This window comes from Alexandromys fortis, unplaced genomic scaffold (genome assembly GCF_014885135.2).
Source record: "Alexandromys fortis isolate MF-2015 unplaced genomic scaffold, M_Fortis_MF-2015_v1.1 scaffold_22, whole genome shotgun sequence".
NCBI lineage: Eukaryota > Metazoa > Chordata > Mammalia > Rodentia > Cricetidae > Alexandromys > Alexandromys fortis.
This window is the reverse complement of record NW_026067900.1, coordinates 9,380,430-9,405,058: the sequence shown is the minus strand read 5'-3', so window position 1 is coordinate 9,405,058 and position 24,629 is coordinate 9,380,430. Positions and strand designations below refer to the sequence as shown.

At 38.4% G+C, this 24,629-nt stretch overlaps 1 protein-coding gene and 1 pseudogene across 1 annotated transcript in view; one reads left to right on the top strand and one right to left on the bottom strand.

Annotated features, from left to right (window-relative positions):
* Bmp5 (bone morphogenetic protein 5) overlaps window positions 1-24,629 on the bottom strand; it is a 121,415-nt gene that overhangs the window by 64,605 nt on the left and 32,181 nt on the right. The window contains exon 2 of the mRNA XM_050127291.1: window positions 6,863-7,055. Coding sequence (XP_049983248.1) covers window positions 6,863-7,055 — 193 coding nt within the window. The remainder of the gene's footprint in view (window positions 1-6,862; window positions 7,056-24,629) is intronic.
* Window positions 8,934-24,629, top strand: part of LOC126489772 (NADH dehydrogenase [ubiquinone] iron-sulfur protein 8, mitochondrial-like) — an 18,984-nt pseudogene continuing 3,288 nt past the window's right edge.

Genomic DNA, 24,629 nt, shown 5'->3' with positions numbered 1-24,629 from the left:
GGGGGGGGGGGGGGAGGGGGGGGAGGAGAGGAGAGGAGAGGAGAGGAGAGAGGTGGGGGTGGAAAAACAGAGAGAGAGAAAGAGAGATGGGAGGTGGGCAGGCCCACCTTTTAAAGAGGAACATAGTGAATGCGCATAGGAGGTGCTCTTAGTGGCTGCAGCTGAGGACATATCCTGTCAGAACCTCAAGGGCAGGCCAGTACAGATGCCTAAATACTAATACTTACTCTTCCATATCACAATCCATGATGAAATGAACTCAGGTCAGGAACTCATAACTGGAGTCATAATCAGTTACTAAACAAATAAATCCTCCTATGTCTCTTCTCATCAACATCACCACCATGGTATTGAGGGATTAATCAACAGTTCTAGTATTGAGCATGTAAACAAAATGTGTCACAATAAAAAATTATAATTTCTGAATTTTCTCTGAAAAGTTTGCCCAGCCCCAATGGTTATATCTAGATACATTTCCACATCTAAGACTCAGGGAACACTGCAGAAGAGGAAATAGAAAGCTTTTAAGAACCAGAGGATCAGGGAGATGGTGTGAGGACATGGTGTCTCCTAGTGATGTCCGAAACTATACCCATAAGGTCTCACCGATATGACTGCCTACACAGGAGCTAAACAACGATGACACCAATGGACATGCCAATGTGGATGGGGGAAGCCCCAGAGGCCTCAATGCTACAGAACAAACAGGCGACTAAGAAATGCAGAGAGTGGGAGAAATAGCCTTTTCCAGGAAGAGTACACCAGTTAATAGTCAGCCCTGAAAACATACACACAAGTAACATCACACAAACCGAGTAGGTTATACTTAGGAAAATATACGTACATTATCCATACATATATGCTTGGAACACAGTGAAAAGGAGACCATGTATTTGAAAGACAGCAAGTAGTGGTATATGGGAGGGTTTGAAGGGAGGAAAGGGAAGGGGGAAAGAATGTAGTTATAATATAATCTCAAAAAAAAAAAGACAAGAAAATATGGGGGGAAAGGTTAAAGCTTAGATTGTTTACTGATTGATGTTTATAGTTGACCTTTACTATATTACACAAAACAAACATGGGCTTTTAAAATTCTAAAAATCATTAGTCAAACAACCAGGAATTATAGCACACGCCTTTAATCCCAGCACTCAGGAGGCAAAGACAAGAAGATCTCTGTGGGTGTGAGGACAGCCTAACCTACATAGTGAGTTTCAAACCGGTCAAGACCACAGAGATCCTGTCTTTTAAAAAAGGTAAAAGAGTAATATTAACTTAAATTAATGGAAAATACCACTGAAATAATTTTTAAGTTTGATTTATATTAAGAAAATCATTATTTTTTACATTGTATGGTTTTACATTATGAATTAATTTTAATATTTGATAAATTTTAAGTATGATTATACCCTATGTTACCCTGCAAAAGAAACTAATTTTTATGTACCACCCAGTAAATATGCAGAAGTTCCTTCAAGTCAATAAGAAAAAAAGGAGATAAAATTACTTCATTTTTCAACCCCCGGGAAACGGACACTGTGCCCAGGGTACCTTCTCCAGAGCTCACGAAAATGTGTTGCGTCTTATGGTCCACCTCAGAAACATTCAAGGAAAAATCAAGAGATCCGCTCTTTTCTGAACCAAATCATTTTCACATTCAGGCTTATACCTGAAAGCTTCTAACGCAGCAGAACTTCCCACCTTGGAAATACGAACGCTTGGGAGAGGATCATTCTTCGTCAGTTAAGGGAGATGCCCTGGGTCTTTTAGAAGGTTTAGCAGGCCCCACTGTGCAAACTCAGCATAGCCGGACATTCGATGCCACTGGTATCCACACAGATCTCACACCATCCCCATTATTGTGACAACCAAAAATATCTTCAGACATTGACAAGTGGTCCCTAAGGAGCCATGTGGCCCTAGCTGAGAAGCGCTGATAAAATCAAGTTTGATCCCTGTATATAAGAAATACAAGCTGTGTTTGAGTGCTGTCCTGCACTGGACGCAGTCAGCCCAGCCTCCTTTGAGGGCCCTGCTCTGCTATCCTCAAGGGACCAGGAAATCTTCCAGTGTAGAAACTGTCAGCATACATACATTTGGAAGAATGTCCACAGAAGAATTCCAAATCTTACAGAGGCAGAAAGGGGGAGAGACGGTGGGAATGGGAAGCTGACCGTGAACGGAAACGATGACAGCGGACCGTGAACTGAAACACACCGAGGAGAGTAGGTAGCCAATGGCGTGGAGCAGTCTAGCTTAACACGGTTCTACAGTGAAGGCTAGAGATTTATTTCCATAGTAGAGCATCAGAAAAAGAAATGTAGACTTCTAAAAAAAAAAAAAAAACTCATTTTCATTACAGGGAGAGAGAGAGAGTAAGTTTTAGTTCAAATGAGGAACTTTAGTACAGCGCTAGACACAGGAAATGTCCATTAAATGAACCATCACTGGTTCATCGCTGTTGATCGTTTTATTTGGGCATTATTTAATTGACTAGATATGTAGGCCTCCTACCATTTCAGTGCGTAATACTTTAAAGCTAAAATCCACCCGTTCGTCAGCCTATAAAACGTTCCTACTCATCCTGAAAGGTAAGCACCTAGCGCCCTCCCCTGAGGCCCCTCACCCGCCCACGTGAAGAACTCATTTCCCTTCCTCCATGCTTCCGCATCACTTAGTGCGTACTTACATCATAGCTCTTAGCACACGGTGTGATTGTTATTAAAGTCTGTGTGAGGCAGACTCGCCACATCCCGTGTCCCCCAGGCTACGAGCTTTGGAGATCTTATTTACTCTTGCCTTGGGTCCTCTGTGCTCGCTCAACAAAAGCGTGCGTGTGGCGCTCAGCTGCATGATCTGGAAAATTTAATAGTGTGGAAACCTCATTTCTCAATAATGTCAATATATGAGGTGTGACTGAAGAGCAGCGCATTCTATATGGAATTTTGGAGCTGTTGGTTTTATATAAAACGACTCAAATAAATGAAATGATAGAAAAACGTGTTGCCTCTTGAGCAAGAAATAAAAAGACTTGGATACCTATCAGAACACGTCTTTAAATTGCATGCATTTAAATGTGCATAAGCATAAATCATGGGTGTAAGAGATGGTAGGAATGAAATAGAGAGAGAGTTGCGAGTTCTGTAGAATAAACAAGTGGGAAAGGAGGCCATAGAATGGCTCTGTCTGCTTTTCGGTGTGATTGCGTTATACTGAGAGAGGAGTCACAGACTAGCTGGTTAGTAAACCAGCCGGGGTCCCGAATGTGAAACATATTCAAAGCATCATTCTAAACCATAGCAAGGATCCTCACCCCCACAGGAAAGCAGTACCTTAGGGACAGCAAGCTCCCACATAAGATAAAGCATACGTACTAGTAGAGGCACTGAGCTAGAAAGTGCAGTCCATGAGGATTTCAACTACTTCTGAGGGTTACATTAAAAATGTTACAAGTTTGATGATGAAAGCTTTGAGAGATGGCAAGTATTTTGAAAACATGAGACACTATTTTATTTTCCTACCTCTGTTTTAGATCTTTAAGGAATATCATTTGTGTATTATGTTATGTATATGGAACATGAATAAATTATTTGAACTTTAAAATTAATTTTTGCATTGCAATTCTTTCTGTGTTAACTGTGATCATATAATGTGGTAAAGAGGAATTTTTAACTGGGTTCTTTTCTCACAGAATTAAAGTCAAATTAGTATGAAAAAATTCAATATGAAAACAAAGAGAATTAATTCTTAGTTTTCACTGGGGAAAAATTCCTTTCATAACTTGAGAAATGCATGAGAAACTTATTTTTAAATCCTGATATTTTATGTTGGTCCTTCTTACTAAGGAGTGATTGGGAATTCTACTTAGCATATATGTAACATAAAGTTATTTCTCTCTATCCTTCTCTCTCTCTCTTCCTGTGTGCATGAAACATTATCCTGAAGAAAAAGAGCAGTTGACGTGTGCTGGTCAGTTTTCCATTGCTATAATGAAATACTTAAAATAATAAACATATAAATGGAAGAGAGTTGTTCAGACTTGTAATTTTACCAACTTCAGTCAGTCTTGGTCAAATTGGCCTTTGGAGCCTTATCTGAAGGACTATATAGTGGTAGGATCCTGTGACTGAACCAACTACTCATCAGCCATGAGTCAGTGCAGGGGAAAACACAGGGTAAAGGTCCCACATTCCTCTTCTAGGCCATACTCCCAATTGAATAAGGATCTCTGGTAAAGTCCCCATTGCCTCTTAAAGACCTAGGGCACCTCTCAACATCCCCCTGCCAAAGATCACACTTTTGGCCTATGGAGGGGTATTCAACCTCAAAACTATAGCAGGACCTGAATAAAAGTTGTCTTTTTATTTTAGTCAATAAAAAAGTCTATATTAAGATTCAATCAAAATATTCCCAATGAGTAAGACCAGGTATATAAAGGGTTATTTTGAAAAAAGACTTGAGATATTAAATAACAAAGTACAACTTAATGTCTATCAAATATACATGACTCCCCACCATAAACAAAAGTAATGTCAACATATTAACGCAAATCAAACCAGTTAGTACTTCTGATGATAATAACAAATGTTTACAATATTCTTTCTTCCATTATAGAAAAAAAACAGCTATAAGTAAAAAGAAATTATATAGCTGTAGAAATATTAACTAATGCTCAAAATACTATTTTCAAATTTCACTTAGCTTTAAAGTATGCTACCCTTACTTAGTAGCAAACAGATGCTTTGTAGGGCACATACCGGACCTGTGCCTTAATTTTGTGAGTAGAACCACGGGTTGGATGTCATGGGCCACGCCTGAAATCCTATCACTTGATAGGCAGACATAGATCTGTAAGTTCTAAACTAGCCTTGACAAGACGTTGAATTAAAAAGAACAATATATATATTTCACCCATGGCCAATAATTACCAAGGTGAAGAAAATGACATGGATCTTTCTGATTTCTTATTAGTTCTCTTAGAATTAGCAATGCATTTGTTTGTCATAGCCAGAACATGAAAATGACCTAAATGCCCTCGACTAAAGAATGGAAAAGAAAAATATGGTACATTTACACAATAGAGTGTTACACAGCAGAAAAAAAATAACATCTTAAAATTTGCAGGCAAATGAGTGGATCTAGAAAACATCATATTGAGTGAGGTAACCCAGATCCAGAAAGACAAATACCACATGTACTCACTCATAAGTGGCTTGTAGACATAAAGCAAAAAAAAAAAGCCTACAATTCATAATCCCAGAAAACCTAGACAACAACAAAGAGGACCCTAAGATCCTCTTTGGGATCTAATCTACCTGGGAAGTAAAAAAAAAAAAAAAAAAAAAAAACAAAAAAAAAAAAAAACACAAGATCTTCTGAGTAAATTGGGAGCATGGGGACCATGATGGTGGGTAGAAGGAGAGGGGAGATGGAGGGAGGAGAGCAGAACAAAATATAGAGAGCAATAAAAACAATAAAAAATAAGATATAAAATAGCAATGCATATAGAGTAATATTTATTAAAAACGATTCTCCTTAATTAGTGTTCCTTGGAATAGTAGTAAGTGCTACGCATCAAAAATTCCATTAACTAATAATTTTAAAGAAGATCGGTTAAAAGAAAATTAATAGGCTTTTAACCATGAGCCTGCCTAAGACTTTCTGTTTTGTATTATGAGCCTTCCCCAGACTGTCTAACAGAGGTAGGTGACATCAGCTTTTCATCTTCACTGAGTACGGTGAGAGACTGATGGAATGTTCTTTGGGAAAATATTACAGAGGAATGCCAAGACAAATGTAAACATTATGGAACTCCAGTTATCAAGGTAAAAAAGAACAAGACCCTGACCCTTAAGTATTTGCCTCACCAAAAAATATAGTAAGTAGTTCGCCATAAGACAGGTTTGGTCTCATGAGAAAGAAACTACTGGCGGATGAAGAGCATCTTGCTATAACATGTCAATTGTCCAACAAAGATAACGATTAAAGGTGTTACCAAGTGACTTCTGTGTTAATTAAAGGTCAGAAAACATGCCTAAGGCCCCTCTATAGTTCATACTTGATTGTTCATTTGCCTTCCGTTATCAGTGACATTTTCACATATTTAATGTTTCAGTCTATCATCTGTTTGCACACAGTTCTCAAATATCCTTAGACAGAAAATATACTGGCTGGCTGTCGGATTCTAACATAAACAGAACTATCTTTATTCAAAAGTCACACAACTAATTGCGTAATATCCCACCCCCTCCCTAGCAAATCAGTCCTTCTCTGACTACAAGAGTACTACATTATTTAAATAATTTTCTATGAAAGTTTTAAGTAGATAGAATAAAATGCAAATTTTCTGCACTGGAAGACAAATTTACAAAATGAAATAAAAGCCCAAGAAAGACTATATAGAGAGTTGTGATACTGTTTTGCTACACATGTGAATAATAGAAAACATGTAAAATGTAGAAGAAATTTTTAATATTTTTTTGTTTTTTGTTTTTTAGACTTAGTTTCAAATTTCATTCATGTATATGTGTGTCTGTCTGTGTGTTTGCATCCACATGTGTATCAGATGCCAAAGGAGGTCAGGAGGAAGGTTCAGATCCCCCAGAGCTGGAGTTAAAGGTGGTTGTGACTGCCTGATATGGGTGCTGGGAGCCACATCATGGTCCTCTATGAGACTGAAGCTCTGAACTGCTGAGCCATCTCACCAGCTCCTTACTCTTCCTTCCCAATGGGCCTCTGCCGGGCTCAGTATCTCCCTTCACCCAAGAAAACATGCTATGCATCATATAGGTTCTCGATGGCTTTAAAACTAAAACTCGGTCTTTTTGTTTGCTAGGATAAACAATTAACATAAAGTTGATACCTATTTGTGTATTCCTTGATGATCTGATATATGCTGATCTTAATGGTCTCGTTTTCAAATCGCTGGTGGCTCTTGTCCTTATATATCCGGAATTCAGCGGCTGTCACAGCTTCTCCGTGCGGGATCTGGGTCAGATCAAACCGAAACTCTTTGTAATGCCGTCTCTGATGAGAAAAGTCCTTGTCTCTTTCAACTGAAAGAAAATAAAGGAATGAAGAAAGTAAAAATGTTAGCCCTTTATAAAAAATGGAAATTAATGATAAATTCTCCACCTTTTAAAATGAAAACAAACTGGATAGTATAAAACTGTGAAAACACCAAAACCACAGACCCATGTGTGTTTCCAGTTAAAGGAAATTCCACAAACCAATAGCCTTTTAGTTCAAACGCAATATAACTGTCTGGTTTTATACAAATTCCTGGACCGTAAATGGAAAGACTATCCAAAAATGTTTTTAAAAACGAAGGTTGTAAAGTGATTGCCAATACGCATCGAGCGCCAGAACATAGGTTTCGTCCAGGAATTTAAAAGATGCTACGGAAGCCTGACAGTCCCAAGAGAAGGTGCTGGTAACATTAGTCTAGCCACAGAGGAAAGAGGAGGAAGACTGGGGTCTGTAACACAGGACCTTATTGGTGGCAGTTTCGGCAACAAATAAATAAGCCAGTTCTTTTTTTGATTTAAACCAAATTTATTTTTAGCCGAGCCATAAAAGCAGCATTTGTGTTCATCATGTGACACTTTGGTTGTGTGAAGTGGTGCGTTGTGTTCACTGCCCTATCTATGTCAATCACTTTAAAGATAAGTCATCTAATGGTGCTCATTCTTTTACAGAGAAAAAAAATCAAAATCCTTCTTCCTGGGATAAAACCGGTCTTGCTGAACATAGCGGACAATGAGGACTACTGAGACCTCAAGAACAATGGCAATGGGTTTTTGATCCTACTGCACGTATTGGCTTTGTGGGAGCCTAGGCAGTTTGGATGCTCACCTTACTAGACCTGGATGGACTTCCTACAGAGCAGGGAACCCTGATTGCTCTTTGGGCTGACGAGGGAGGGGGACTTGATTGGGGGAGGGGGAGGGAAATGGGAGGCGGCGGTGGGGAAGAGACAGAAATCATAAATAAATAAATAAATAAATAAATAAATAAATAAATAAATGAATAAAAATTTAAAAAAATCCTTCTTCCATCTTGGGAAAACACACAGTAAGCAGAACTCATTCTTCTATGAGACATGTACCAGAACAGTCCCCTCCACCTGACCACAAAGTGTACCACAAGAAAGATCAATTCCAAAGTGACTTCCCCAGATAAGGGATATTTATTTACTCATTTACTTCTGTGAATGAAATATTTTCTTTGACTTTAAAGCTTTTACATGAATGATTGTTCTAGCAAAATGTAAAGTCTAAAGACCTCTGTCTCATCTCACTCAGGGTGAAGAGGAGACCAGTTCTCCCTTTTAGCTACCTTTCTACCAAATGAAATAAAAGATATTGATCTCCTGAGAACAGTAAAAAAAATGCTGAAGGATTTAGAACAGTAAATTTCAAGTATATTGTAACATGATATGACTTAGTGTACTGTCTGACACAGTCTCCGAGTGGCTGCCACAGCTTCCCCAATGAGTTAGCCACAAAAAGGATTCAGTTACTGGCATTCGCTGTTATTTGATGGCCTTAAGTTTCTTTCTCTGTTTATTGATTTTTCAAAATCTTAATTACTTAGAATAATATGGGCTAATGTGAAAACAAAACATAATCTGCTACAATACACAATCTCTTAGGCATTTCATAATTACTGTCAACAGTAATTTAAAATTTTCCCAATCATTTATTTCACTGTTAAAATTTTAGTGCAAAAAGATAAAAATGATACACACAAGGGCTAGACTTATAAATTTTAAAACTTGTGTTAGCAATCGAGCTGACGCCGCCAACAGGGGTGCAGATGAGCCAGCCCTGAGAACACGAGCATGAGAGAGCTGGTCCAGCCCCTCATCTGCCTTGCAGTGGCATGGACCCAGGAGAGATGCCCTCATCAACCCCGCCTTCTCCTTGCCGCCTATGGCAGGCGGGAGAGATGGTCATGAGAACTGGAGAGCTGGTCCAGCCCCTCATCTGCCTTGCAGTGGCATGGACCCAGGAGAGATGCCCTCATCAACCCCGCCTTCTCCTTGCCGCCTATGGCAGGCGGGAGAGATGGTCATGAGAACTGGAGAGCTGGTCCAGCCCCTCATCTGCCATGTGATGGCACGGGCTATGGAAAGATGCCCTCCTCCTCCTTGCCCCTCACCACCTGCACCAGGTGGGAGACCTGACCTTGGGGGTTTGACAGTGGGAGAGCTGGCCTTGCCCCCCTCATCAGTTGCAGCACTCTGGAGAGTGACCCTCTACATCACCTGGGCAACGCAGTTCTGTTGGTCTTGGTGGTATGGGTGCAGGTGAGCCTGACTTGAGGGCATGCAAGCAAGGGAACTATTTCCACCTACTGCTGCCTGCTGCATTGGTTGAGCTAGTCAGGGCAATGCTGGAGAACTCGCCCTGGAAGTGAGGATGAGGGAGTACAGGTGGACTAACCAACTCAGCTACCACCCAGACCCAGAACCAGGGCTATGAGTTGACCCACCCCAACATCCACCCCATCTAGTAACTGCTGGAGCATGTGAAGGGGCCAGTCCTGCAGATACAATGCTTCAGGATTTACGACACTGGGAAACAACAGGTTATCCGAAGGGAGTCCCAGCAAGGGCCCAGTATCAATAGTGTAGCAGAAGCCAGAGGCCTTGAACCAGTTCAATGGCTCATTGCAATGAACACTTGTTAAGTAAGAGATGTATGGACTAAAGTGTAACTGTGTGGCTCACAGCGTCATACTACAGCTCCCACAATGAGATTTTTTTTTCTTTTATTTTTTTTAATTTATTTTATTTTATTTGGGGGAGTTGCAAGGGCAGAGGACAGATAGAAAGGGATGGAGAGATGAATGGTATCAGGATGCATGGTGTGAAATCCACAAAATATAAATTAAAATATGTAATGGAAAAGACTACTTGTAAAACAAAAAAAATAGGTGTTAGGGTATAGAAACTTCTTTATAGCAATTGACATGATTCTAATTATAAGGATTCTAATTATAAGTATAACATGATTCTATTATAAGTATTCAGAAGCTGGGGATCTAAGAGAGAGGAAGGCTTGGATTGATGGGAGGAGATCATGACCATCCAGATATGATACTGGAGAACTGAGGCACTGAGATATTTGAGTTCCAAAGCCAGATGAGAGACAGCTCTGAAATGACTCCTGACAAAGACACACAACATTTCTTGCCTTCCTCTTCCAAAAGAAACTTGTGTCTATTCCCCCACCAAAGTGGGTGATTTAGGAAGCCAAGGGGTCTCTGCCTACCTGTACATCAGGCTTTGTGATTAGTAAATAAAGGGATGAGACAAAGCCATTCCTGTGCTCCAAAGCTTGCTGGAATGGTGATTTGGGGCTATCTGACCAGCACTAGCATGACTTAACATAGTGAAGCTTGTTTTCTTAAAATATCATTATTTTATGCCTAACAAAAGCCTATGTCCAGAGAAAGTGAGAAGCCCTTTCTCTAAATGAGGCAAATGAGCCCATTTTAGAAAGTGATTTGGATTCATAATTTAGCTTTCTTCTGTCTTACTTCCTGCCAGCATTTGTGCCGACTGCTGTGGATGCTTCTCCATTTTTTCATTGGTGTAGCGACTGGTGAAATGCCCAGGACACTGTAAACAAACTCTTACCAATGTTGCCATAAGCAGTCCCAATACCCTAATGGAACTCATTCAGTCATTAGGGGGAAAAAGTACCTGAAAGGGGGCTGGAGAGTTGCCCAAGCGGTTTAGAATGTTTTGATGGTTTTGTGAAGTTCAGTTCCCTCAACCATGTTGGATGGCTCACAGTTGCCTGTAACTTCAGCAACAGGGCCTCCAGCAGTCTCATCTGGCCTCTGCAGACACTACTCCCATGCCCAAACTCTCACACAGACGTATACACATGTGTAAGCAAAAATAAAACAAAGCTTTTGTAAAAAGATAAAAGTAGAAGACTTGGATGTCAGGAGGAGGATTGGAATCAAAGCTGGAGAGGACTCAAAAAAGGAATGGGCAAATAGAACTGATCAAAACAAAAAAGGAATGGGCAAATAGAACTGATCAAAATACACCATCTACAGGTATGAAAATGCCAGACTGGAATCTGTTATTTTGCACAATTAATATATGATAATAAAAAAAACAAAAAGAGTCCATTAATTAATGACTATATACAGAAAACAAAACTATCAACATAAGGGACTTAGCTCATTGAAATCAAACTCAGATTTGTCCAAAGGAATAGGAGAAGGCATGATACAGCATTGTGTTCTAGTGGAGACCATTTCATTCCCCAAACTTACACACATTATTTTTTTTATAAAACAAGGACAAAACTGTAGGGGGGAATATAACTACATTTGAAACAGATTGAATCAGTCAGTTCCCCATGATCATTGTATTGAAAAAGAGAGTACTACAGCCCTTGGAAATGATAGTATCTGATGACATCTAGCCAAAGCTCAGCAGGGAGCATTTGTCTGGCAATCACACATTGACTCTACTTTGTAACACATTCTTCTGTTAGTGCTTATGTCACAGGAATGTTCCAAATTTACAAAAGAAACTCATATGGTATGTGATGGTACACCCTGTGTATTCCAATGGATAAGATTATGTAGACAATTCTATGTGGTAGCATGAGGGATCACCAACAAATCCATCAACATAGAATTGTTTATCTGAGCTAATGATTGTTACTGATGTTCTTTAAAAAAAAATTCCAAACATTTGTTTTAATGAGTGCACATACACACACACCAAAAAAGAAAATATCTATCAAAACTGTGTTAAACATCCACAGTCAAGTCAGAATTACAAGGGCTGACTAAGCTTGCTTCTGCTCCTAGGCTTTATGTACTCTCCAAACATTTTTATCTACGTGAAACTCCAGATCACAAATCTGAGTTGAGCAACAGAAAACTTAACTACGTTACCACACCAACATAAATAAGTTCTTATTATGTTTGGCTTTAAAGCCAAACATTTAAATGTGGTCATATACAAGAGGTAAAATTTGAATCAAGGAATTCATATTCCATGATAAAAATATATTTATAGTAAAAGATTGCTTTAAATTACTTTACATTTACTTATTTAATTTATGCGTATGAATGTTTTATGTGTATATTCATATACATCGTGTACATGTCTGGTGCCAGCAGAGATCAAAAGAGGTACCTGGATCTCGTGCAAATAGAGCTATGGACGGCTATGAGCCACCGTGTGTGTGGGAACCAAACCCAGTACTGCAGGAGCAACAAATACTCTTAATTACTGAGCCATCCCTCCAAACCCCACCACTGCCACCGCCACCACTCTTGACACAAGGCTCACTATGGTAGACCAGGTTGGCCTCAACTCACAGAGCTCTGCTTGCCTCTGCCTCTTGGGTACCAGGATGAAGCTGCAGACCGAACTGAAGCTTAAAAGTTGTAAATTGACAGAATCCTGAAATAAATATGAAGCTGCTTCTGCTCAAGGTGCACATGCCAAAGACATTTATTATTGAGATAAGTATATTTAGTCCCAAAGCAAATACCTTGCTTGGTGATCTGGACACTGTTGGAAACTGGGAGAGCATGTCCTGATCTAAATGGTTCTGTGCCTGCAGTAACTGGTGAAGGAAATTAATTGACAAGAGATAACAGTTTATCTAGCAATTTATTGCAGTTTTAGGAACATACAACCTTGGACAGTCTGTCTTAATATCCAACTCATGAGCTGCATCTGAGAAGACACAAATAGCATGGGTAGGCTGCAGGGCATAAGCAACACTCTCCGAGAGGATGGCCAGCTGACGAAAGTACAGAAGAGAAAGTGTAAAGCTGCTATGAACGCTAACCTGTATGACTTTTCAAGAACTCCTTCCCTGGTCCACTGGGAAACAAAAACTTGTAACGGCCTATTTATTGGTCAATGAATGCCTAGCTGCAGGTTTTCTGTGAATGAACAATCACTCCCGAAGTGGGACAAATCCCAGATTCCAGGAGCGCCTGGAGCCTCTTAGCACCGTTGTGGTGTGAGAATTTAAGAATTTGTTGTCTCCTTTAATGTTGCAAAGCCCAGCATCAGTTGTTATTTGTATTTTCTAATTGTTGCACTCTGTCATACTCCTAAATGCTCATGAATACAAATTAAGATGAATGTAATTTTGAGATTTAAGAAATTCAATCTCTCTGATCCAGTATCAATATAGTATTTTGTTTTAAAATTATTGAGAGTTTATAAGCACAAATGATTAGTTCTTAAGGAAGGAAAGGCTTGATAATGGCTGGGCGTTAGAACTGAGTGCCCTTCAGGGTTATTTAGAGTACTTACTATCACCATAGCTATTAACATCTACCATTGCTTCAATAATTATAAACAATGAAAGCAATCAACAAATTGGTGATGGTTTAATAAAATGAATAGGTTTGAAACTTTGTTTCTCCCTTAGTTGATCCACCAAAGTAGTATCTGCATTTTCTTCCTATAATATAGGTAAAATAGTAATTTCCTCAATACTAAAATGTTGATTACAAAGCAAAAGAATAGTCTCTAGGTCCTATAATTCCTAATGTGATGTTCTTTGCATCAGAGCTCCTAAATGTGTTGTGTTATTGTTTGCTTGGTTGTGTGTGTGTGTGTTTACAAAACTGGCCTAAAATTTGTGATCTTCCTGCCTAAACCTCCTGAGTTCAAGGATTATATATACTAGCCTGGAGACAAAAATTTCATCGAATCATGACTACCACTTCTGACTCAGCGTAAGTTTTTCCAAGACCAGCATTTCAACATGCTCAAGCCATCATTCTTGCTATACGTCCTTCTCTATGCACTGAGGCGCCCCCTCCTTTTTGTACTAGTTCCCAGACCAGGACACAACGAAATCCTGCAAACACGTCTGCGTGTGGACAAAGTTGAGTTTACTGACTTTCTTCAGTAGACGTAATAGACAAATGACACAGGGGCAGGAGTATTAGAAAGGAATCCTGGGTATGCGACAGGTGATTTGGGAGACGTTTCCACGAGGCTGTTCTGTTTTGTTGCACTGCCTGGCAATGGAACCCTGGCTGACCACAAACTCATGATGATCCTGACTCAACCACATTAGTGCTGACCCTACCCGTGTGAGCCACTTGCTCAACTCAGAACTACTTCCCTTAAAGAAGAAGAGGTAATTTTACCACTTACTGTAGTAATTAGAAACATACACTAGAACTACAGTTGTTAAAAAATAAATAAAAAATAACAGACCATGATGTAATCTATAACGGGATATGAGGCATGGTCATTTCTAAGATACATCTCAATCTGTGCTTGGATATGATTATGAAGTCATCTTTTATTTTATTTTATTTTTGGTCTCCCTCTCTGGTCACAGAGAAGTTTTGTACATTGTTGCTGCTATGTGGTTCTGTTTTTCCTCACCCGGACAGTACCACTACCTCCTAGCAACTCCAGCCCGTGCTGCTAGACCCAGGCTAAGCCCTGACATTACATTACTGCCTTTTTCTTTCTCACTTTCCTCACTCATCTTGCTTTTCCTAAAAATAGCTACCGTGTGCAATTTATTTATTCAATTCTAAAATCATTAGCCTTGCATGCTCTAACATAGACCTTAGTAGTTAAGAAGACAGGAGAGAAAGAGCCCACGATGATCAAGAAGAGTGGTCTGTTTCCAAAGGGTTGTGATAAAGGAAAATGCTATTTTTTATTCAAAGTAAAAGGAAATGAAAAGACAGAGATAAAAATGGAAGAGATGGGGGTGGGAGGCTGAGTGGTGGAAGTAGAAAAGGAGAAAGAGAGAGAGTAAGTTCTCACAAAAAAGTTATCTCTTTCCTCCTGCATTATAACTATATTGCCTTATATCTATCACATGAGTACTTGCTTAAGAGAATTATCTGTCTTCTGCATGTGTGCTATCTTGATAATTAATGATCAGAAAAAGTTAATTATCAGAATATTGTTTTCTTTATGTAGAATAAAATTTTGTTAACTAAAAAAATAATGTGGCTTTGTTTTTTAAATTTTTTATTGTAGAGTAAAAGAAAACTCAGGTTATAATTTTACACAAGTAAACAAAAAGCAATAATAGTTACTTAACATCCTCTCTCGATATTTCATGCCTACAGGGTGGACCACAGAGGGTTACATGTTTTATTGCTCTCATATTGCCCAGAAATATCAATCAAATGAAATTTGTTATCTCCCTAAAGGTTGGTCATCTCATTATATTTAAATTTAGTGCAGTGTATGGGAAATGCTTTTTTTCTTATATTGTGAACATTTTATAAAAGTAATTATTAATTGGAGATTAAAGAAATATTCATACTTGTGGGTAATATACTCCTACCAATACTAATAAGGACTACTGAGAACTCAAGAACAATGGCAAAGGGTTTTTTATCCTACTGCACGTACTGGCTTTGGGGGAGCCTAGGCAGTTTGGATGCTCACCTTACTAGACCTGGATGGAGGTGGGTGGTCCTTGGACTTCCCACAGGTCAGGGAACCCTGATTGCTCTTTGGGCTGATGAGGGAGAGAGTCTTTATCAGGGGAGGGGGAGAGAAATGGGAGGCAGTGGCGGGGAGGAGGCAGAAATCTTTAATGAATAAATCATAAAAAATAAAATAAAATTAATATAGAATAATACAGAAGATAATACTTGATTAATAAATTTTATATAATAAAAATGGTTTCATAATAAGAGTGACTAGATTTACTGTAAGTAAGGGACTGTGATATCAATGTGTAAAAAATATTTGAGAACAAGATAAAGGCACAACTTTTTTATAGATACCTTTTAGTAAATGTTTAGCATTTAGTTCTCATAGTCTTTTCTGGTGGAAAAACTGGATTCTTTTATAAATTGCCCACATCTAGAGATCACCAATATGATTCCATTGGTTTTCAGTAAATGACCTTGAGAATTCTTAAACTAAAACAGTCCATTTATAACCAATTGAAAGTGATATAGCCTATAGTAAGTTCAGCCAGAACAAGCAGCTTCGCTTTACGTCTTGAAATTGGCGAGACGACAGTTTGTGTGTAGTGAATAACTGTGATTATCTGACAAACATAGGTAGAAGGTGCTAAGTATTTTGAAAATCCCCAGTTGTGGGCTTCTCAGTGGCGGGGTCTGGAGAGAGCGAGAGGTGGGGCCGAAACAGAGCTTGCACCTAAACAAAAAGTTTGGGGAGTTTCCCTCTAAAACTCTTCTGTGGCTCTCTAATAGCTGATATTGTGAAGAAAGAGCCGGAGCAGGATATGGGCAAATGACAGAGAAGCCGCTGACTTAGTAGCTGTGCTTGGGTAGGAGACACTGGAAGGTCATGCATCACAAGACCTGGTCATTGTGCTACTGTGAAAGAAAATAGACAGATAAATTCATTCCCCCTCCTTCTCAAGGCTGAAATCCACTCTTGCCTCCTTCGGTTACAATCCAGAGATGATCTTCTTGTCATCTCATACGCGGTGTCCAAGTAAAGCCAGGCACTATAGCTGTCAGTGATTACGGTTTGGATGCTTTTGTAGCTGTAATAATAAAGACTTTCTACATCACTTTAGTATATTCGGTACTCTTTTAGAAAAACATAGCAACATTCTACTCAAAAAAGAATTATACCTCATGGAAAGAATCCTTGAAAAAACTGAAAAGCTAACAATCAATATTGTTTTCAGACTCTCTTTAGGGGGTTAAAGGAAGTAAGTGTAAGACAGAGTTTGTATAGCTAAAGGGTATATGAATTTTTTTTAGATGAGCGAACAGACAAATGTAATTCTCAGATTAGCTGCTTCAGCTGTTAAATCTGTCTGATAGCACTCTTAAGTGTGACTTACAATTCAATCTGGTCTTTCTTTAAAGCGCCCTAAGATTTTCAGTAAAGTCTGGCACACGGAAGACAGCGCAGAGAAGTGTTCACTGGCAACTAAAGTCCACAGTGCAACAGCCCTGGCAGGGAAGAGGTATTCTAAAGAAACTGACACGCACCCTACTTTTGGAAAGTGCAATAAGTGAAACAAAAAAATCTCCAAGAATTAAGATTTCCCTCCGTACTCCATGCTGGGAAGAGAAGGGATGAATCCATGGTGCCAGCCTGAGAAGGGACTCACCTCGGAGGAAGAGACCCCACACAGTTCTACATTTACCTGTTTGTCTTGTATTTCATCTCTTCTATAAACTTAGTAAACGTCTACAGCAGCATTTCTCAACCTATGGGTCACGACCCCTTTGTTAGTGAACGCCACTAGAGACTGCAGGTGGTGATGGTGCACACCTGCCCTGTCTCCCACCCCAGAGACTGTAAGCCTGCACAGCGCTTCTGCCCGGCCTGACACCTTCTCTCCTGTACCCTCAGTCCCTACTTCAACCCCTGTCCCACAGTGACTGTATGTGATCTGGATTTGAGGTACCTTTTCAGATGTTTAAGGGGGTGACTTCGGAGCTTTTCAGTCACCTTTGCTTAAATCAGTGTGCTCACGCCTCAGGAAATAACATTAGTCCAAATGGTATATCTATCCCCTTTCTTTTGGTGGAAAAAACTCAAACAAGGATAGCTTACACCTTTGCCATATATTTATTTTTAGATGCACACTATGTTGTGACTTAAAAATATATTCTAGCTTAGTAGAATCGTTATGACTCCTTAGAAGTTTATTACATTAGGAGACAAGAAAAGGCTAATTGAAAGAATTATTTTTATGTTTAAGCAATTAATAAAATTTTTAGTGATTTACAGAATAGTGTGTAGTAGAAGATGAAAATATATTTTAAAATAATATGTTTTATTTTCTCACTAACTGTCCTTTATTTATACATAAAATACTTGTTAATTCTTTCATGATATATGTGCAATATGTGTATTATAAATTTTAAACTCTCTCTGAAATATGGAAATTTGCTTACTAAAAATATGGTTTTGTCCCAGAGCTTTAAATGGGATGTCTCTATCAAATCTCTCCCCTTAGAGCTTGGGGAACCCTATGAATGAAGAGGCAGAAAGAGTGTAAGAGCCGGAGGGGATCAAGGACAGCAGGAAAACAAGGCCCTCTGAATCAGCTAAGCAAAGCTCATATGAACTCATAGACTGAAGCAGCAAGCACAGGGCCCGTGCATTCTTCCCCTGGTCCTCTGTGTATACAGTACAGCTTTCATCCTAGTGCTGTTATGGAACTCCTGAGCATGCACCTCAGTGGGTCTCTGATTCTTGTCTCTGCTCTCAGGGCTCTTTTCCTTGTCCAGTCTTGATGTGATGGCCTTTGTTTTATCTTAATATATTTTATTTTGAAATGTTTGGTAGTTGCCTCTTTAGAAGGCTTTTCATTTCTAATGAGAGACAGAAACAAAGTGGATCTGGAGGGGAAGGAAGTTAGGGAGGAAGTGGGAGGAATACGGGGAGCTGTAATCAGGATCTGTTATATAAGAAAACAAACTATTTTCAATAAAAGGGGAAAAATAAAATGCCAAAAAATATGGTTTTGTGACTTCTTCCAACCTTTTTTCACTTGTCATAAATTGAGAGTGAACTCTTATTGTGTCGGTCCTTATATTTAAAAATGGAAACTGGGATACACAGCGTAGGACATGTTTAACAACTGTTGATGTCACATTTTTACAAATTATGAGTGAGATAAATCACTGCATCAATATTAAAAGACATCCTCTATAATTAGAGACCAAATTTAGAATGGTTTAATAAAAATACTGCAAGTGTCAGTATCAATAAAACACTCACATGATTGCCTTACATGTTATCGAATGAGACTACACTGTAGTGTGAGCCAAGGGATCCCCACTGGTCTCAAGTCAGTTTTCTCACATAGATGGTCTCAGATTTTTTTGTTGATCTAGTTCCATGCTTCTGGACTCTTCTATGCGGGATTTAAGGTCAATCAGAAAATACAGAGTAAAGTTCATCTATGAAGAGTCTCCTTATAAATTCAAACTTAACAATTTCTTGACTCTCCAATGCAACTCCATATTAATTATCAGAAAATGCATTTTCTTACACTACTGTTGTTAGAGTTATACATATTCTTAATGTTATTCAATATTAATCCAACCAATGTGTATGTATTATTACATAAACACTTGAGTTCAGCAATAGAATTAATGAGTATATTTGAGTGTTAAGAGAATCTAATGTAGTCAGGTATTTAATCTCAGCACCCAGGAGGCAGAGGCAGGTGGATCTCTGTGAGTTCAAGGCCAACCTGGTCTGCAAAGTGAGTTCCAGAACAGCCAGGGCAGTTACACAGAGAAACCATGTTTTGAAAAAAAACAAAACAGAAAGAGAAAGGGAGAGAGGGAGAGGGAGAGAGAGAGAGAGAGAGAGAGAGAGAGAGAGAGAGAGAGNAAGGAGAGAGAGAAAGGGAGGGAGGGAGGGAGGGAGGGAGGGAGGGAGGGAGGGAGGGAGGGAGGGAGAGAGAGAGAATCTATTGCATTCATATCACAAATTAGGAAAGGAGAGAAAGAAATAAAGAGAGGGGAGGAGGGAGAAAGGGAGAAAGAAAAGAAGGAAGGAAAGAAGGAAGGAAGGAAAGACAAAATTAATCTCTTGGAGGTACATCCAAATATGAAATATGACTATCAAGCTCAGTTTGAAAGACTGAAATTTTTTTCAAGTAAAAGAAATAAAATAGAGAGTAAATCTGGATGGAAGAGGAGGTTGAGAGGAACTGGGAGGAGTAGATGGAAAACTCAGATGATATTCTATGAGAAAAGAAACTATGTTTAACAGATGGGGATACAAAATAAAATAGTCACAAAAGAAGAAAATAGGAGAGGGTGATTAAAAGACAGGGGGTGGGAAATGGTTTTCGAAATTCATACAGATAATAGTGTCTCTGCAATAAATAATGAGGAAGGAAAAAATAGAAAATCATTGATTTGAAATAATGAATTTCATGAGTAAAAATGTTGGCTTCATGTTTAGACTACAGAACACACAATTCTGAAAATTTAGGATTCTGGAGGCAAACCAAAGATTCCACGAGCTTTAGAAATCAAAAAGAAAAACAAACATACTGTGGAGGAATGAAGAAATCAAAATAGCTTTATACTAAAATTAGATATTCAACCTAACCATATCACCAAATATTAAAATAAAACTACTTCCATACATGGATATATAAAATCATAAAATATTTTTTCAATAATTTCTGACAAGCTAGCTTTACAGGAAAAAGAAAGTCAACCGGTGACACTCACTGTACTGTCTTCTCTCATTGTAAGTCCGGGTTTAGTCATGGGATCCCAATGAACTCATGAAGCTTGTACACTGAGATAACTTACAGTTCAGAGAATTATAAAAATAATGGAAAGTTATAAGGCTCATGAGTTACATTCATGAGTTAGTATGCAAACACCAATAATATCATCTTGCATGACATATTTAATGAGTGAAAGAATACCTCATTTTTAGAGATACTTTCCACAATTAATTTTATGGAAGCCAAGACCCTATCTCAGACTTCTCTCGAATTCAGAACAAAGAGAAGATAATGCCTCAAAGTTCCTGAGAAGCTTAAAGGCAATTGATATTGTGGATGGAACAAACAAACGGGGTGACTGAAGGGACAGAATCCCTCTGATTGCCAATATACATGTGAAAAAGCTCAGCGGGGCAAAGCTGACTCCTCTCCCGCCCTGTGCATCAACATGCAAATGACTCAAATGGCAACTACCTAAATAACTTAATTCATGCTGACGAACCACCTATTGGGTATAAAGTGTTCACACGAAGTCATGAGAGGCCAGCAACTTGTGTTGTCAAGAATCCGTTCTATAGACACTATTTTTGAGCCACATTCTATTCCACATTGTTTAGGGCTCATGGGAGATATGGTTCTATTTTTCCATCTCTCTGTCTGAGGCTTGGATTCTGTCCAGTTTCCACCCACCCATTTTTTCCTTCTGGAATGCCAATCATTGCTTTTCTTTTGTTCAGGCGGAAAGCAACAGATAAAGGAACTTTGCAACACTTGAAAATCACATCGATGGCAAAAGACTAAGAAAGGAATTTTCTGTCAGAAGCAATTTAAGGGAAGGAGTTACAAACACTTTTCAATTTAAATATAAAATTAGAGTGGGAGATGAACTTGAAGTTAAGCAGCCCTGGTTTAAAACTTTGGAAAACAGGCATATAATCAATACCACCATGGGTATGTTTTCAATATGTTTTGATTTGGCATAATGAAGTATTGACTTTCTTCTTTCTTAAATATCAAATGAAATCATGACCATATAAATATGTATCTAAGCATAAGCCACATGACTTAATTTCTCCAAACAAAGCAATGTAATTAACAAGTTGGTGAAGTGGAAATATATAAAAGATTAAAACATCCAAAAAATGAACAAATAATTTAATTGTGGGTCATATTCACCAAGAGTTCAATAACTGCCATACCATAACTTTAAAAAACTGCAAATGCATTGTTTTACTAAATACTATGTTTGAAAATCAAGACGTACAGTTCAAAATAATCTCAAAAGTTGCTGTTACCTCATTTCTACAACAGAGTTTTCATTGAGTCCTAAGCATGAACCAAACCCTATAACATCTATATTTTAAATGTTTACAGTTTGTTTATGTATGCATAAACATTTTAAGAACAAATATTTACGCATTTTAAAAGTAAAATTCAATAAAGAAAAGCTTTCTCCCATCACTCTAGAGAAACTTACACTTGGAAGTAAACGCTATCTACATTCAGCAGCATCATGGGGCTTGATAAGGTCTGACGGAATTACGTGACAGATCAGTAGGAAGAATGACATCTTTGATTACTGACTTCATGAACTGCCAGTTGGTCGTGTCTAGGCTGTGGAGCACTTAATACCTGACCCCCATCAAATGTATATTAATAAAAATAAATGGAAAGTAGATTTCATTGGCAAACTACCCAGGGTATTGTAAGAACTCTCCCGGCCACTAAATAAAGTATTGGACATTTTTAAGTTTTGAAGTAAGCATTTATGCCTTTGTAAAATACAATGAATGGAGCAAAAAAGACAGAGGTACGGACAGGTTTGATTTTACTCAAAATCATCTGTCTTTTAATGTTATTTCATTAAATATTGCTTTAAAGCCTTCTGGAGGGTGTTTTACAGATCTGGAGCCTCTCTGGATCACTTGACGCATTGTTTTGGACATATTATTACCCTAGAGAAACTTCTCTCAAATCAGGGGATGGGGTGCTTGCTGCCACACCTATGTAGCATATTAAAGCAAACAAGAAACAATATAATTCATATATAATCTCATTGTGATTGTGTTTTATAATTTTGCCCAATCTCAATTTTAAAAGCTTTAACAAAAAGTATATAAATAAACACAAAATATATTTTGATAATATATTTTAATATTTTAAATAATTGACGATATTCTTCACCTCAGTTAGACTGTGGTTGTATTAGACTATTTAGGCAAAAGAACTCAACGGAGTAGAAAAATAGTAGAGGCTATTGTTCATATGATTTATACCAAACACTCCAAACTTTACCTACACACACACACACACACACACACACACACACACACACACACACAGAGGCAGGCCCATTAGGCACACAGGCGCACACATATGCAAACTGCATGCTTGTTTTGCAATGTTGTGAGGCCCTTCCAGGTGCTAAGGGACACCCACACTTAAACAATACACACGTAAAGTACATGCTGGCATTTTTATCTATGCCAAAGTACATATCTCTTAGAATTGTAAAGAGAACTGAGGACTATATTGTTGAAATTCTTGTACTGGTGCATTTTAATAGATCTTTTTCTTTTATTTTTGATTGTGAGCCTAGCCTTGAACAGCTGAGCCATCTCCCCGGACTATAGAGCTTTTCCTTAGTGAGACAAGTGATTGGAGATATGAATGACTTGAAGAAGGTCCAGATCAGAAAAATACCACAAAAGTATTTAAAGTAATATTTAATGAAATGGTGTTAAAAGACAGATGGTTTTGGACAAAATCAAACCTGTCCATGCCTTCTCAAATGCAGCAAAATACACAGATGTTAAGCATATGATCTGATGGATTTGAACAAATGAATATAATCATGATAGAGAAATACCAATCAGGATAGAATTTGCCTCTGCTCAGCAATGTTTTGGAGATGCAGTCTCGTTCATACACAGGAGCCTAATCATTCTTTCTTAGTGCTCCTACTCCACGTTGTGAATATGGCAAACACATGCATGTTGTGTAAACCTATGAATAGACCTGTGCTCATATCAAACTGGAGGCTGGGATGAATTAATCTGGGATACACATTCTAGTTTAAATCCTTTTATAAGCACAGACTTTTTGTATCTCTTGAATGATGCCTAAGTCTAATGAATTAATAGTAGGCACATATTTAATTTGGGTGAAGCGTGCTACACACTTCCAAAACAATCAAATAATGCAATGGTCCTGCTAGCAATCAGCAAGAATTCCAGTCATGGAACTATTTTGGTTAAAGTTTGCTATTCTAATCTATGTAACTAAAATTTTCACTCCCCCATTGAATATTGAATACTTTCTCATATTTTTATCAATCATATGGTCTTTGAAGTAACAGTTCCATTTTTATTTCTATATTATTGGACTTGTTTATAGAATTAACACACATTTTAATTTTACTTTTCATCTTATTTCTCTGTGTGTGTGTGTGTGTGATGTGTGATGTATGTGTGCGTGCAGATTCATGGGTATGTGTGTAGATGTGTGTGCATGTGTGTGGAGGCCAGAGGTCAACATCTAGTATTTTTCTCAATTGCTCTCCACCTAATGGTTTTGGAAAACATCTCTCACTAACCTGGAGTTGACCTATCCTCCATTCTGACTGGCCAGCTAGCTCCTGAATCTTCTTGTCTCTGCCACCCTAGTGTGGCTTTGCCGGTGGGTGTTGCTGGTCCTGGCTTGGTACAAAGACACTAGAGATCAAACTCAATGTCCCATGCATGTACAGCAAACATACCAATGAAACCATCTCCCAACCTCCTACTTTTCATTTCAATGGTAACTTATGACCAGAAATTTTTCATTTTGATAAAGCCCAATTATTTACTTTTAAATGATTATTTCATTCTAAATCATGAGAGAAATTTTGTGTTTTTATTTAAGAGGTTGGTTGTTTGATCATTTCATGAAGTACTACAATCTATCTCTAAGTAACATACACAGACAGTAGGAAGTAGTGGTTGAAGTACATTTCTTTCTCTGTAGTTTGCCTAGCTGTTTCAGCAACATTTGCTGAGAAGATCTTTGATACATGTAAGTTTCTTTCCTCCTGAACCATTATAATTCTATCAGGTTCTTTGGGGACTTCATACTGTTTTATTGCTGCTTCTTTCTATTCTTTTTGTTTCTGCACTCTTGATCATTGTAACTTTATTCTAAATTCTGAAAATAGGTTAAAAAAAATCTTGTAACCTTTTCAAGACTATTTTTTTTATTGAGAAAAGGAAAAAAAAGTTTCCGCCTCCTCCCAGCCTCCCATTTCCCTCCCCCTCCTCCCACCCTTCTCTCCCTCTCCCCACTCTTCTCCCCCTCACTCTCCAGTCCAAAGAGCAGTCAGGGTTCCCTGCCCTGTGGAAAGTCCAAGGTCCTCCCCCCTCCGTCCATGTCTAGGAAGGTGAACGTCCAAACTGGCTAGGC